General features: G+C 40.3%; 1 protein-coding gene across 1 annotated transcript; it reads right to left on the bottom strand.

The window, feature by feature from the left end:
* Mtap (Methylthioadenosine phosphorylase) lies at positions 1–13416 on the bottom strand. The gene is made up of 8 exons (XM_076192501.1): positions 13259–13416; positions 8199–8344; positions 6924–7091; positions 6678–6829; positions 5084–5187; positions 2933–3051; positions 2237–2327; positions 1–528 (listed from the first exon to the last, which is right to left on the bottom strand). Exons 1-8 carry the CDS (start codon positions 13271–13273, stop codon positions 487–489), a joined length of 837 nt encoding a protein of 278 aa, XP_076048616.1. The 5' UTR covers positions 13274–13416; the 3' UTR covers positions 1–486.
* Positions 13417–13558: the final 142 nt, after the last annotated feature.

Below are 13558 nucleotides of genomic sequence, written 5' to 3'. Positions count from 1 at the left end.
TTTGGTTTAATAAAGTTTGGTTTATTGAGGGTTTACTGTACTACAGTTAGGTACAAGTATGTAAATACACAATTTTTTTTGAGGACCATGTTCAAAATGTCTCCAACTGGTTTATTCATCCAATGTACAGTTAAACCCCTGTGTGAAATAGATAGGTATATTGAACATAACTTCATACTCTGAAAAACAATTGTGCTTGTGATGACCCCCTATAGTCATAAACATACAATGAATTACATAAAAAATTGCATATGCTAGCCATCAGTAATAACTAATACTACTCACTGTCAATGTTCCATATTATCTGTTTATCCTTTAATTCAACAATAAATGAATGGCACATCTGTGTTTCAACATCTGACTACTGGTGCTTTGGTAAGACAGACAAAAGATCTGCTCTTTATTCAAATTTTGAACTTACTTCCAAAAAGCAAAATGCAACATGAATTTCACTTGGAATGAAGTGCTGATACTTCTGCAACAGCATTAACCACACTTAGGAAGCATGGTATTTGTTTCAACCATTTTCTGAAAAAATAAAGGGAAGCATCCATTTAATTAAATTCATTACTGACTATAATCTCTGGGAAGAAACTCTTGACTGCTTTTAACAGCTTTCCTCCTATCCCATATATCTGCAATACCTTCCACAGTGCCTGCCTGTCTATCTTGTTGTAAGCCTTTTCCAGATCCATAAAAGCCTCCAAAACATCCTTACCTTTTCCTATAGCTTTCTCACATATCTGTCTTACCACAAAAATCTGATCTACAGAACCCCTACCTGTCCTAAACCCACACTGTTCCTCACCAATTATTCCCTCTGTTCCTCTTCTAACCCTCTCAATCAAGACCCTCCCATAAGCCTTCCCAACTACACTTAAGAAGCTGATCCCTCTGAAACTACTACACTCACACTTGTCCCCTTTTCCCTTGTGAAGTGGAACTATACAGTCACTCCTCCAGTCCTTCGGTACTCTACCCTCTCTTGAACAAACATTAAAACCTCACCAGCCAGTCCACCATCACTGTACCTCCTTTTTTTAGACATTCTGTATGACATCCATCCAACCCAGGTGTCTTACCTGTTTCACCTAATCTTTTCATATTTCTCCTCCATTTTCCTCACTCATCATGGTCATTTTCTTAGTGCTTCCTACTACAACCTTCTTTGTTTCCTCATCCCACCACTCACTATCCTTCCTTCTATTTCCTCCTATCCTCCTTGTCTCACACACCATCTTTGCACACCTTGTGACTCCCTCCTTGAACCATCCCCATTCCTCCACACCTAGTTCTACTCTATCCTTCACTCCCTCCCACTCCTCTCTCAAGTTCTTGTACTCCTCCATTTCTTTCTCATTTAAGCAGTCTACACAAAGCACTTCCCTACCTTCTATCCTTTTCCTCTTTCTCCCTCTATCCTCCACTCTCAACTTACCTTCCACCAAAAAATTATATGATATTCCCCCACTCTCTCCCCTTAGAACATGTACATCCTTAACAACTCTAACTACTATACTCCTGGTTACCACTATATAGTCCATTAATGCTCTATCTACCACCCTTCCATCCACCACCCTCTCCCATGTGTACTTATGCTTCACTTTCTTCCTAAACACTGTATTTACTATCATCAACTCTCTAGACACATCTCCACCATCAACTCTCCACTACAATTTTTTCCTGGAACATTTTATTGAGGGATATTTAGCTGGAATATTTAGTTCTGCCATTATGTGCCACATTGATGGTCTGTACCTCCCTTGCAAGTGCAAAAAATATGTTATATATACATGTATACATATATATATATATATATTTATATATATATATATATATATATATATATATATATATATATATACATATATATGTATATATATATATATACACATACATTAAATACTGTTGTGAGTTAATCATTTTGCTGAATATGTGACCTTAAGAAAGATTAGGCTCATTTATGTTGATTACTGAATTGTGTGTTGTATTTGTGGAGTGGCTGCCACCCCCATCTGTGCCATGCCATCCCCTAATTTTTGCCTTATGAGTTTTTAAACTTACAATGAGTTTCTTGGAGTCAAACTCCTTTGTAAGTTGAGGAGTACTTATATAGTAAATCAATCATCACAATGAACTCACAGGATGTTCATCTATAGGTAACTTTTTTCATTCACAGTACTTAAAGAATCTTACCATATCTCTATTCAACACACTAGTCTCAAAATTAACTTACTTTATTTGCACTCAAGATATCAGTCCAATCCATACCAGCTATTTTGCTAACCACTGCACGCAAAACATTCACAGCTGTACCAGCATTCTTTCTGTATATAAAAAATCACATTAGACAAATGTATAGCTGGTGCCAGTATCATAACTTAAATATTTCACATTAGTAGCTCTGAAAACTGAATATGTGACTTTCATCCTGAATTTTCATAGTCTAGTATTGGGATCCCCGATTTTTTTTTTTAGCACATCAACCTTTCCATGGAATCCTTTATTCCTCGCTTGCCCATTTGCAAGTACAAAATAAGTTTGAGCACTGATAACTATTATGAATTACCTTTAACCTCTTCAATATGATGATGCCTATGTAGGCATCATGGGGTGTGAATGGGTATATGAGAATGCCAGCGTTGGCATCTTGATTATATTTATTTTGTAGTTGTAGCTGAGTGATCCCTGAATTCTGTGAACCATTTTGATCAGGTTTTCTGTTTATTATTACTCAGAATGAAAGAGATTAAGTCATATATCAGTGACTATATTTCATAATGCAAGTAATGAGATGCATTGTACATTAGGCACACAATGCTGTGCTTGAGAATTTGATTTGTATTGAAAAGGTTAACCACCTCCTCTGTGAATCTGACCATAGCCTCCACATATATTACTAAATGAAGAGCCCTACTATAAACAAACTCACCTAAAAATGGCCAACACTTTCTCAACATCAACTGATTCTGTGTTGCTACGCCAGCAATCATAATCAGTGGCCATTGCTACTGCTGCGTAACAAAGACCTAATTCTTTGGCTAAGATCACCTGAAAAAAAGAATTATTATTAAATTTCTTAAAGATACTTTTCTGTTTTTCTCTATAGAAAGTTACAGTCATATACATACATGTACATACATATACCAACCAAGGCTTTTTCCCCCTTACAAGGGAGGTAGCCAAAAAGAAAAAGACACATAATTATTCCCACCCATTCCATCCCTGAATACACTCCACTCCCCTCCACCCTCCCTCTTATCTTAGCACCTCCTGGATGACGGGTCATCCCTGCACCTTGTCCACTGCCCTGGGTCAGAAGCAGTGTCGCAAGACACAGCACATCCACAGCAAGGCCGCTTCATTATATCGGCGACCCTCCCTCTCTGTCCCCCCATGCATAAAAGGAGAAGACGGGGAGAAATCCCTTCGGGCTGCGTCACATTTTTCTCACACATACTACCTCACCCCCCATACCCCCACCCACTCCACCTCATGCACCACAACATCATCCATATACAACCATTCTCCATTCACCCGTCTTCTGTCCTCTCCCGTCCTTCCTCAATAGACATTCCCCTCTTCCCCAAAGCCCCCTTCACCCCATCCATCCACCTTATCCTAGGACGTCCCCTCATGTTCACTCCCTCCACATCTGCCTTCCATACCTCTTTCACTAGTCTTTCTTCACTCATTCTTTCCATGTGTCCAAACCATCCTAATACTATTTCATCAACCCAATCTCCCAACTCCCTTTCCACCCCTGTTCTCCTCCTCACCTCCTCACTTCACACTCTATCTAGCCTAGTAACCCCCATTATACTTCTCAGACACCTCATCTCAAACACATACAAACTGTTGGGAATAAATCCCGACAGAGGCATTTTTTAGAGTAAATAAGCTAGTATTACAAATTAATATAGACATCTGTGGTTATGGCCTCAGTTAATTTAGTGAATTGATAGTTGTAGAATTAGGATAAAGATTGAAATAAAGTAATTAAGCATATCAAACTGTATGAAATTTGTATTCTAGAAGCTTAGTATATGAAAGCATGCATAACAAATCATACAGTCTTACTTTTTCCATTTAGATAGGCCTATCATTTTTGTTTATATATACAAAAACATCATATAAAGCATTATGTAAAGGACTTGACACCACTAGTTACCACAAGCTGGATGACTAACCCCTCTCAGGAATGTCGAGTTACCGACCTATCATTTTCATTATTAATCCTTTTATTTACCAATTGGTGATTTTTCTGTCTTGAATATTGGTTCTGGTGCATTACCCATATCTAGTTCCCATGTATGGGGATTATATATGTATTGTGCAACATTTTCACTTCAGTTAAGATGAAGTTGTGCTTCCCATAGACCCTCTATAACGCAGTAGAGTACAAGTCAAGTCCAAGACAAGAGATGTAACTGACCAGAAGTGTCAGTGACTCTGTGAGTGGGGAGTGACATGAATTTACCCCAATCATATACTTCACATATATCATGTGTGAAGTGCATGTACGACAGAGCGTGTGTTAAACCAGAGAGAGGATTCTATGAGAGAACCACTCCCCTCAATACATACCTTTATCCTTCTCTTTATCCTTATACCTTTATTCCCATACTCATCCTCCATGCAATGCCCGAAGTAGTTGCACACATCACTGTCATTAACCAGAGCAAAGACAAAGAAGATCTCCAAGTGGCCCCAAGGCCATGGTAAGTCATAAATTGAGTTACATGAAATATCCAAACCAACCTGAATGATTGAAATGACAACATATTCACAAAAATACATAATGCTTTGTGATGCCATTGTACTTTTCAGGGTTTGATGAGTCCCTGCCGATCACAGGTATGTAGTTTTGTTGTTGCTGAAAGTTGTATATAAGTCCACACAGAGTACTCCAGTATTAACTTGGTGGGACAGTCACCCAGATTAAATTATGCCATCAACATTTAATACTAAAAGAGATGGGAAATCTGTCGGAAGTCATAATATTCTCTACGATATGTATGTATGTATGTATGTATATTGTATATATATAATATAATAATAAAGGAAAACTACTTCAACTTACCTCCGGTACAGTTGTCATATTTATAACATCTCCTCCCCATAACTGAAACATTAGACTTTCTGCTCTGCTGCTAAATCGTGGACCTTCAATGGTCACCATTGTTCCTACGAAGAAACAGGTTAAAAAGACATAACTACCATGGGATTTTGTGTAGATCTTCATATGTTTTCTTCTTAAACCTTGACATTTCATATATCTTTTCAAAGATATTTCAGCTTCAACCAAAAAATGGTTTTCATAGTAATGAAGACCGAATTTGATTTCCTTCCGATTTTTTTTTATTGGTTTCAATTTTTTTTGTCATACTCCTCCCACATTTTACTTCTGCACTCCTTTTTGCCTCCTTTATATTTTGTCTTGCTTCTCTTCTTTTTCTTTATACCTCTTATATTTTTCTCTCATCCTGCTTTGCAACCAGTGCATGAATGCTCACATTTTCTCTCCTACCTTCTTCACTTCATCATCCCACCATTCACTACCCTTCCTATTCCCTCCCATCCTCCTTGTTCCACATACCATCTTTGCACACCTTGTCACTTCCTCCTTGTAACACCCCCCCATTACTTTTCTATCCTTCCCCACCTCCCACACTTCTCTCAGCTTCTTGTACTCCAGCTCCTTTTCCTTCTCATTCAAAAGTTTACTCAAAACACCTCTCTACCTTCCACCCTTTTCCTTTTTCCCCACCTATCCTCCACTCTCAACTTGCCTTCCACCAAAAAATTATCTGATATTGGGTGATCTCAATGCTAGAGTAGGGGATGAACCAACAGATGGAGTTGTTGGGAAATGTGGAGTGCCTGGTAAAAATCATAGTGGAGAGTTAATGGTAGAGATGTGTTTAGAGAGTTGATGATAGCTAACACAGTGTTTAGGAAGAAAGTCAAGCATAAGTACACATGGGAGAGGGTGGTGGATGGAAGGGTGGTTGATAAGGCATTAATGGACTATGTAGTGGTATCTAGGAAAAGAGTAGGAAGAGTTTTGGATGTCCATGTTCTTAGGGGAGAAAGTGGGGGAATATATATATATATATATATATATATATATATATATATATATATATATATATATATATATATATATATATATATATATATATAAATATATATGATATTCCACACTACAAAGTCTCCTAAATAGAGCATCATCCTAGCCTCCTGACAGGGGGAATTTTGCAATGTTAAACCTGAAAGATCTAGGACAATGGACTGAATGACTAACATATAAATGCAGCAAATCTTGCAATTGAATGGTAACAACTCACTTCTCTACACCTACAGGTTACAGTGATACTGAATGACACAGTTGTACAGATAATGTTAGATATGTGGGAACCAGAAGCCCGATTAGCCCAATGCTTTCACTTGGTAATCTAACTTTTATCTTAATACACTCTTAAATAAAAATGTGGGTTTCTTGTTAGATTTATTTTCTTAAACACTTGAGGTATCAAAATAAGCAATTCTTGTTCATGGAAAGGTTCACTTACACACTATATGCAGGTTTCTACATCTGTAATAACTGTTCCTTACAACATTTTATGCTTAGAAGAGTCTGATATCTAAATATCATACTGGATGATGAGCTATACCTGATGAATGGGCAGCAACTCCAAGGTCATGACAAGCCTCAATAACAAGTTTTCTTGTATGTGGACAGAATGGTTTCTCCATTGGAATATGCAAGACACCCTTGGGATGGCCAACTTCGCCATCATAAAATGTCTGATGTCGTTTTGTAGTCCTTTGGAAGAAAAAAAGTAATTAGTATGGTGATCTTACAAATACAACACCATCAAGACTTTTATCAATATGGAATAAATCCAAACTATTCTTACCTGTCAATAAACTGATCAATTACAACAAAATCTCCTGGTTTAATTTCTTCTTTCAAGGAACCACAGGCAGTAGAGACAATCACATGGGTACAACCAACCTCTTGCAGTGCCCACATATTGGCTCGGTAATTAACATTTGTAGGCATGATAGTATGATTTCTTCCATGTCTACAAAAATATATATTTTTTATTTTCACTTTTAGAAATTATTACATACATATACTAAAAGATCCTTTCACCCTTATATGGGTGGTGACCACAAGTTATTAAGTTTCCTAACTAAAAAATGTTTATTCACTGATGATGAAAGATTATATTTCTTTTCCCTAATCTTTACCTTTAACATTCTTTTCTTTCAACACAAAAATATCAATAACAGGAACTAAGCAAAATGGTCAGAATACCCATAGCTACAAGAAATCCAGGAGCAGTTTCTGTGTTAGTGCATGGGTCACTCAATGAAGATTTTATAGAGTTGTCTGTAGTGATAAACCCATACTGGATTATTGACTACATCATGCAGAAGTAACTGCATAGCTGCCTGCAGCAAATGCTTTAGGTAATGTTTTGGGGTGCTATTACAGACTAGGGCTACACATTGTTTGTCTATGTTATAGTAAAATTTCTACTCTTAGAGGAATGATGCTATTTTTGTACTACCACTATCTCCTTTATGCTGTTCCCTTGAATCTGTCCTTTTCCACTTCTTTGAGTATGCCTTTTCTCTTTCCCTATGTCCTTTGTAGAAGGGGGAGGAAATCATTAAGTGACCCATGTGCTAACATATAAACTTATGGTAAATTTCTAGTAGCTGTGTGTCTCATTCAAGAGATCCCTAGTAGTGAATTGATTGATGATTGATTTATCCCTTTCCCATGTAAGAAAGATTACCTTGTATCACCTAATTGTGAGATAAAGGAAAGTGTTTTTATGTATTCATCTGTCATACATACAAAATTTTGTAGTCTATTCCCTTGAAGGGTGCACCAACCTGACCACACCAGTAAGTCTATCCAGCCTCCAAAGCCAAAGAATTGGGGAAGGTGAGCTAGTTTCTTTACAGTCCTTGATTAGTACAGCATTGTTATGTATTTGCCTTTAAAATGCTTTTACTTAGTTACTTAACTCTTGATACTGAAACTTTTCAACTCATCTGTTTGGCAGTTATGAATACCAATACCTAACATTAATATTTACTGTGAGTAACATACAATTATGTTAACGTACCTAAGACAGAGTAAATTACTCTATAAAACAAATATTCAAATACACTACCTGGCCAATAATACACATTGAACTCCATTAATGGTTCCTTCTATTAAGACGTCAGAAGGTTGGCCAAAAGGGGTTGATATTTCCACGCATTTCTTGTTTTCAAACAAGTCTGGATCATCTAATCCTGAACCTCCAATGATGCCAATCTGCAAATATTAAATAATAATTATTTACTATTGTCCTTATGAGGCCATGGATCTTCTACAAGAGGGACCAGGGCAATGGATTGAATGATTTAGAATGTGTCAACAGCTCACTGAGCTCAACATTTACAACAGTTTCCATAGAACAATCACAAAGGGCCGTTGTGGTATACAAATTGACAATTATATAAATGGTAAAATAAATCTTAATGTAAAAACAGTACCTTAAACAGAATATCTGGGATAGCATAATAAGCAGGAAACTTACTTTCATTGTAGTTCCTCATGAATTAATGCTACTCCCTATGATTAAGAGATCCTTGTGACTACAAAATGGAAAAACTGAATGGAAACTTTAAGGTAGATGGACAAAATATTTGGAATAGATGAGGGTCTTGGCAGAAAAATAATTTGGATTCAGAAAAGGAAGGTACTGCGCATCAAATCTGCTGAGGTCTAACTTACAAGTGGTTGATGTGCTACAAGAAATGGCTGGGCAGAATGTCCATATTTGGATTTGAAGAAATAATAATTGTTTCCCTGGGTTTCACTAAATGGAAATCTACAGCCCCATATTGGCCACCAATAGTCCTTGGGCCTTCCCCAAGAATGGCCTGTCTCTTCTTATTGTATGTGCTGCCATGAATGAATGTCACACTTTGGGTACCCTATCATCTATCCAGTACTCAATATACAGGCTCCTCCCAGAGTGCCAACCTAATTTTTTTTTCTCACCAGATGCCAGGTAGTTGATTTCAACTGTCAGTCGTCAGCCTCATCATCAGATGCCTCCACTCAACTCGATCTTTATAAATTTCTTGTTTATTTACTTCTTCCAATGTTAAATTTCTTCCTTCCAAGTTCTTTTTCCAACCTAATCATGCCAATAATTTTGCTACATTAGTGAGTGAAGCATTTGGGTATTTGTAGGCTCTGAATATGACTTGTTTCTGTGCATGCAACATCAAGCATAAGTTTCAGGAAGTCGAGGCATATATCAAAATGTATATCTTGATCTGGTTGGAAAAAAACAAAATTTGGCTAGTCACTACTCTAAATACAAGCATGCCAGTGTAATTCTTACTCAAGAAAAGAGAGAAACCAAACTGGCATACTTGCTTTCAGGACACCATCCAGTACTACAACCATACCAACACCGAATAGGCCTGACCAGACACAAACTCCTCTAGATGCAACCACTACAGAGAATACACAGAGTACCTCATTCTGCAATGTCCCATAATAATCCCTACACAACAACACTATTTTTTCCCTGAATGAATGATGAGCCCACCCAGTAACTACTTCTAGACTTGGGAGCTGTGGGTTTCCTGCAAGAGATCTGGGGCAATCAGCCATCCCAAAATTCTCTTGTGTAATATTCTTTTGAATAGTGACAGGAATATTCATGATAACATTAAATGTCTCGCAGAACAGAGCTTGAGCAGTGCACATGTGTGTGCACATGGCTTCCATGTTGTTGTTTTTTTAATGCAGGGGGGGAGGGGGCAAAGGTGGGGATAAGTAACTAAGTGATTTGTGAATGAATAATCTATGTATCACTCACAGATGCAATGACTGAGCCAATAGTAGCTTAAAAAGGAAAACAAATTAGGAAATGAAAAATCAAAATGTCTGAGTTAGTCTTATGGGGCTAAGCTTATTTACAATTTGACAAGGGTGCCAATGTTTGAGGTGTAGAAGCCGAGGTTGAAAAACACAACCAAAACTTTTGGCTGTTTTATTCCAACTCTCTTATAACCAGTGGATGAACTAATGACACACATCACAGGTTGGGGAACAGGTTGTCATGGAATAGGGTAGTTGGGAGAGCCCTGAGCAAACCATACACATACATATACATCCTATACATACATAGACACGTACCCGCCAACAGCCATACATACACTACAGTACACTCCCTCCTGATCCTATGGAAGATCACTGTATTAAAACGGTCGGGTTGTATGGCGTTCTCTCGACCCACGACGGGGCAGCGGTCTTCCTGGGCTGTCGTCGCCACCTGAGTGTTCATCGGTGCTTTGCTTAGGGATCCACACCGGAACCTGAAGGTTGATCAGCAGCTCATCGTCCTCGGCCGCCACATCTGACCTGTCCTCGGCCGAAGGCTCTTGGGTGAGAGGCGGCGGTGATGTACTCAGCCGAACGTCGCGCACATGGCGAGGTATCCCGTCCACTTCCACGTTCTGAGCCGATACCACTCTCGTTACCGTGCCCAGTGAGCTCCTTGCGTCACAGCGCCGGCCGGGATGCCACATTCACATGCGATCCCCAACATTGAAGCGACTGTTTTCGACCGTAGACCAATGCTCCTGGTTCACTTCATCTATGCCGAGCAACCTAATCTCGTACCGAAAAATCTGGTTTGCAGGGGCGGAGGCAGCGTAGTTACCTTTCGGCATAGTATTGTATCGGTAAACCGCCTCTGCGGAAACTGGCTGCATTGTCAGTCGGCAGCTCTTTGAGCGCCCCCCGTTCACGGACGGACTCTAGCTGCTCTATGATGCTAGCGGTGTCTTGATTCTCCTCCAGATAGCGTAACGGCTGGGGCCACAATCGATGAGGGTTTAGTAGTGTTGGTTTTTGAGGTGGCATATGTCCATACCCTATTCCAGACCTCAGGAACCCCCAGCTTCCCTTTCTCCCATCTCTCGGCGCCGGGTCGATGGACTGGCACACTTGACACGCGCGGACGACACTTTCAACCTGCCGCCGCTGAACAGTCGGGCTGAGTCGTCTGCAGAAATACAACGTGCGCTTAATGCCTGGATGTCCAGTGGTTTCATGGATTTTGGCAATGTCTTGCTCAGAACCTACCGCTGTCGCTCCACATGCCCCCGGCTCGTTCTTGGGATGTAGCCACTTTGTCGGTACTCTGGTCAAAACACCTGCTTTGTTCTCGGCAGAAAGCACAACTTTCACGTCGAGACACTGGCCATATTCATCGATTATGGATCTTAGCATTTTTAGGCGCCTATGAATTAACATTTCGGCGGCGGCTTTGGTCTTCACTCGCGCTTTTCCCGACAAAGTGTCCGAAACCCAATAGTACGCTGTTTGCGAGTGTATAGTCAGGGTGAAGTTTTTCATTTTCCAGGAAATAGCGAGGTTCACTCCCTTGACAACAGCATCCAACTCGAGGAGATTGATGTGGGAGCATTCGTTCTTCCGTAGCCAACTTGCGTTTTCTATGATGTCACCATCCACCTCTATGGCGGCCCCCAGTGAAAGAGAACTCGCGTCCACCCACACCGTGGCTTCGTCTCCTACCACATCCCAACGTCCTCAAGCAGGGTCTGACTCCTCTACGCGCTTCAACGTCTGAACGAACATGTTACGTATCTTGGGGTCGGTAACCTCGTCCCATGAATTAGTAGCTGCATTGGCGTGTCTTTTCATGTATGAAGCAGCCACTCTCAACCACCCGCCCACTGGCAGGTGACTCATCAGCTGCCCACAAATAGAGACAACTCCGCGTCTTGTCAGCTTCTGCGGCATTGCGCAGACCGCGTTGTCGCGCTTTCAAAACAGACAGCTGTGCTCCCCCCCCACCCCGACTCTGATACCAAGCACGCGAGCGCCTTCAGACAGCGGCTCAGCTGGTTTTCAGGTGATGCCGTAGTAGTGTAGACGGACTTCGACTTCTGCCGGAGACGCGATACTCTCGTTCACCAAAATGTTATCCAAGTAGGGCAAAGTGGTGCGATTGAACTTTTCGTCCAAGGTCAGTATGGTGCTTAATACCATTTTCAGGACAAGCGGTGCAATGTTCAATCCGAAGCCCAGTCTCGTCAGGCCCTCTGAATACTTCCGTCTGGTACGAACATGGATCTGTAAGTATGCCTTGCGTAAATCTACGAAACCGACCTTCTGACCACGCCTGCGCCATTCCCCGAGTTTCTCTGCACAAACGTCCGCTTCAGCTGTATGCACATCAACATGAGCGTTAAGTTCCCGGAAGTCCAGTACTAGACGCACCTTTTTCTTGTTTGGCTACACAACCGCCATCAGAGAATGGTTCCTTTAACCGGCCCATCAACACCCTCATCGAACGAGACCAACCAGCCGTTCTCAATCCATTGACCCAGCTCATTCTCGCACTCCTGACGAGCCTTCCGTGGCACTGAATACCCCGAGGTAGTGTTTTGGAGCCGGGCGGTCCTACGTCCCCGCACAACTTTCACGACACTATCCACGTGTTCGCTTCCGAGTTTTGATCCGAGGACGTTATGGACCGGGGATATTTTGACCCTGGGACGATTTGACCGGTAACCGCCTAAGCTAGTGAACTCGGCCCAAAATTGAGGTGATTTCGGCCCTGAAAACATAGGGCCGAAATCGTTATAAGTCACTTAAAGTCCTTGTCGTTAATGTCCCCGGTTTTCCCAGTCACCGATGCAGCCGAAGTCTCGTCGCAGTTCTCGATACCACACCGCACATAATTTGACGTACGTTAGTTAGGTTAGGTAGTAGGTAGGTAGGTTAGGTCAGAAATCAGAATACACGAATTTATCATCCTTTCATTTCTTCGACCTTGGCATCTATCAAAATAAACATGGCGTATCATTCAACCGCTGCGACTTCGTTCGTTACAAATAGATTTGAGCATTTTTTTGTTATTGATTACCGCCAAGAAAATCACATATTACGTTAATGTATTACAACTAACAAAATTAATATTTTTCTATTGCTATATCGCGTAGGTGTTATCCATATATATATATATTTTACTAAAATATCATACCGGAGGCCAGAGAAGAGTCGAGGGCCACTTAATATGGAGAAATTAAACATATCCTCCCACTCCACATTTGCACATACAATTCGCCACCGCCTATGTTTTTATGTAGGACTTCAGTGCTTATCAACATAATATAAACATGGTGTCTCACCCACCTTAACTTTTCCCATCTTGAACTTGAACTTTCTTCACAAATTTTCCTGTGGACCAATTGGATTGATTTTTGCTGTGCTTATCAGCTCCGACTTCGAGCAACTTTAATTCGACTCGTAATCATATACGTGGCAACTGAAGAGGTTGATGCAGGAGATTGAGATATGCGAGGTTGGAAAACACAGAATCACTGAATTTGCTTTTGCTAGTAATTTATGCATGCATTTATTTTGTCCAAATTTAATTTCGGGTGTACTTGTCTCTGAACAGTATTTTAAAAGTAGTATATAGTGTAAGTATTT

The sequence above is a fragment of the Oratosquilla oratoria genome, chromosome 11 (assembly GCF_046742065.1).
Source record: "Oratosquilla oratoria isolate Oo_2021 chromosome 11, ASM4674206v1, whole genome shotgun sequence".
Lineage (NCBI taxonomy): Eukaryota > Metazoa > Arthropoda > Malacostraca > Stomatopoda > Squillidae > Oratosquilla > Oratosquilla oratoria.
The sequence above is the reverse complement of the archived record's forward strand: the minus strand, read 5'-3'. Positions and strand labels throughout refer to the sequence as shown.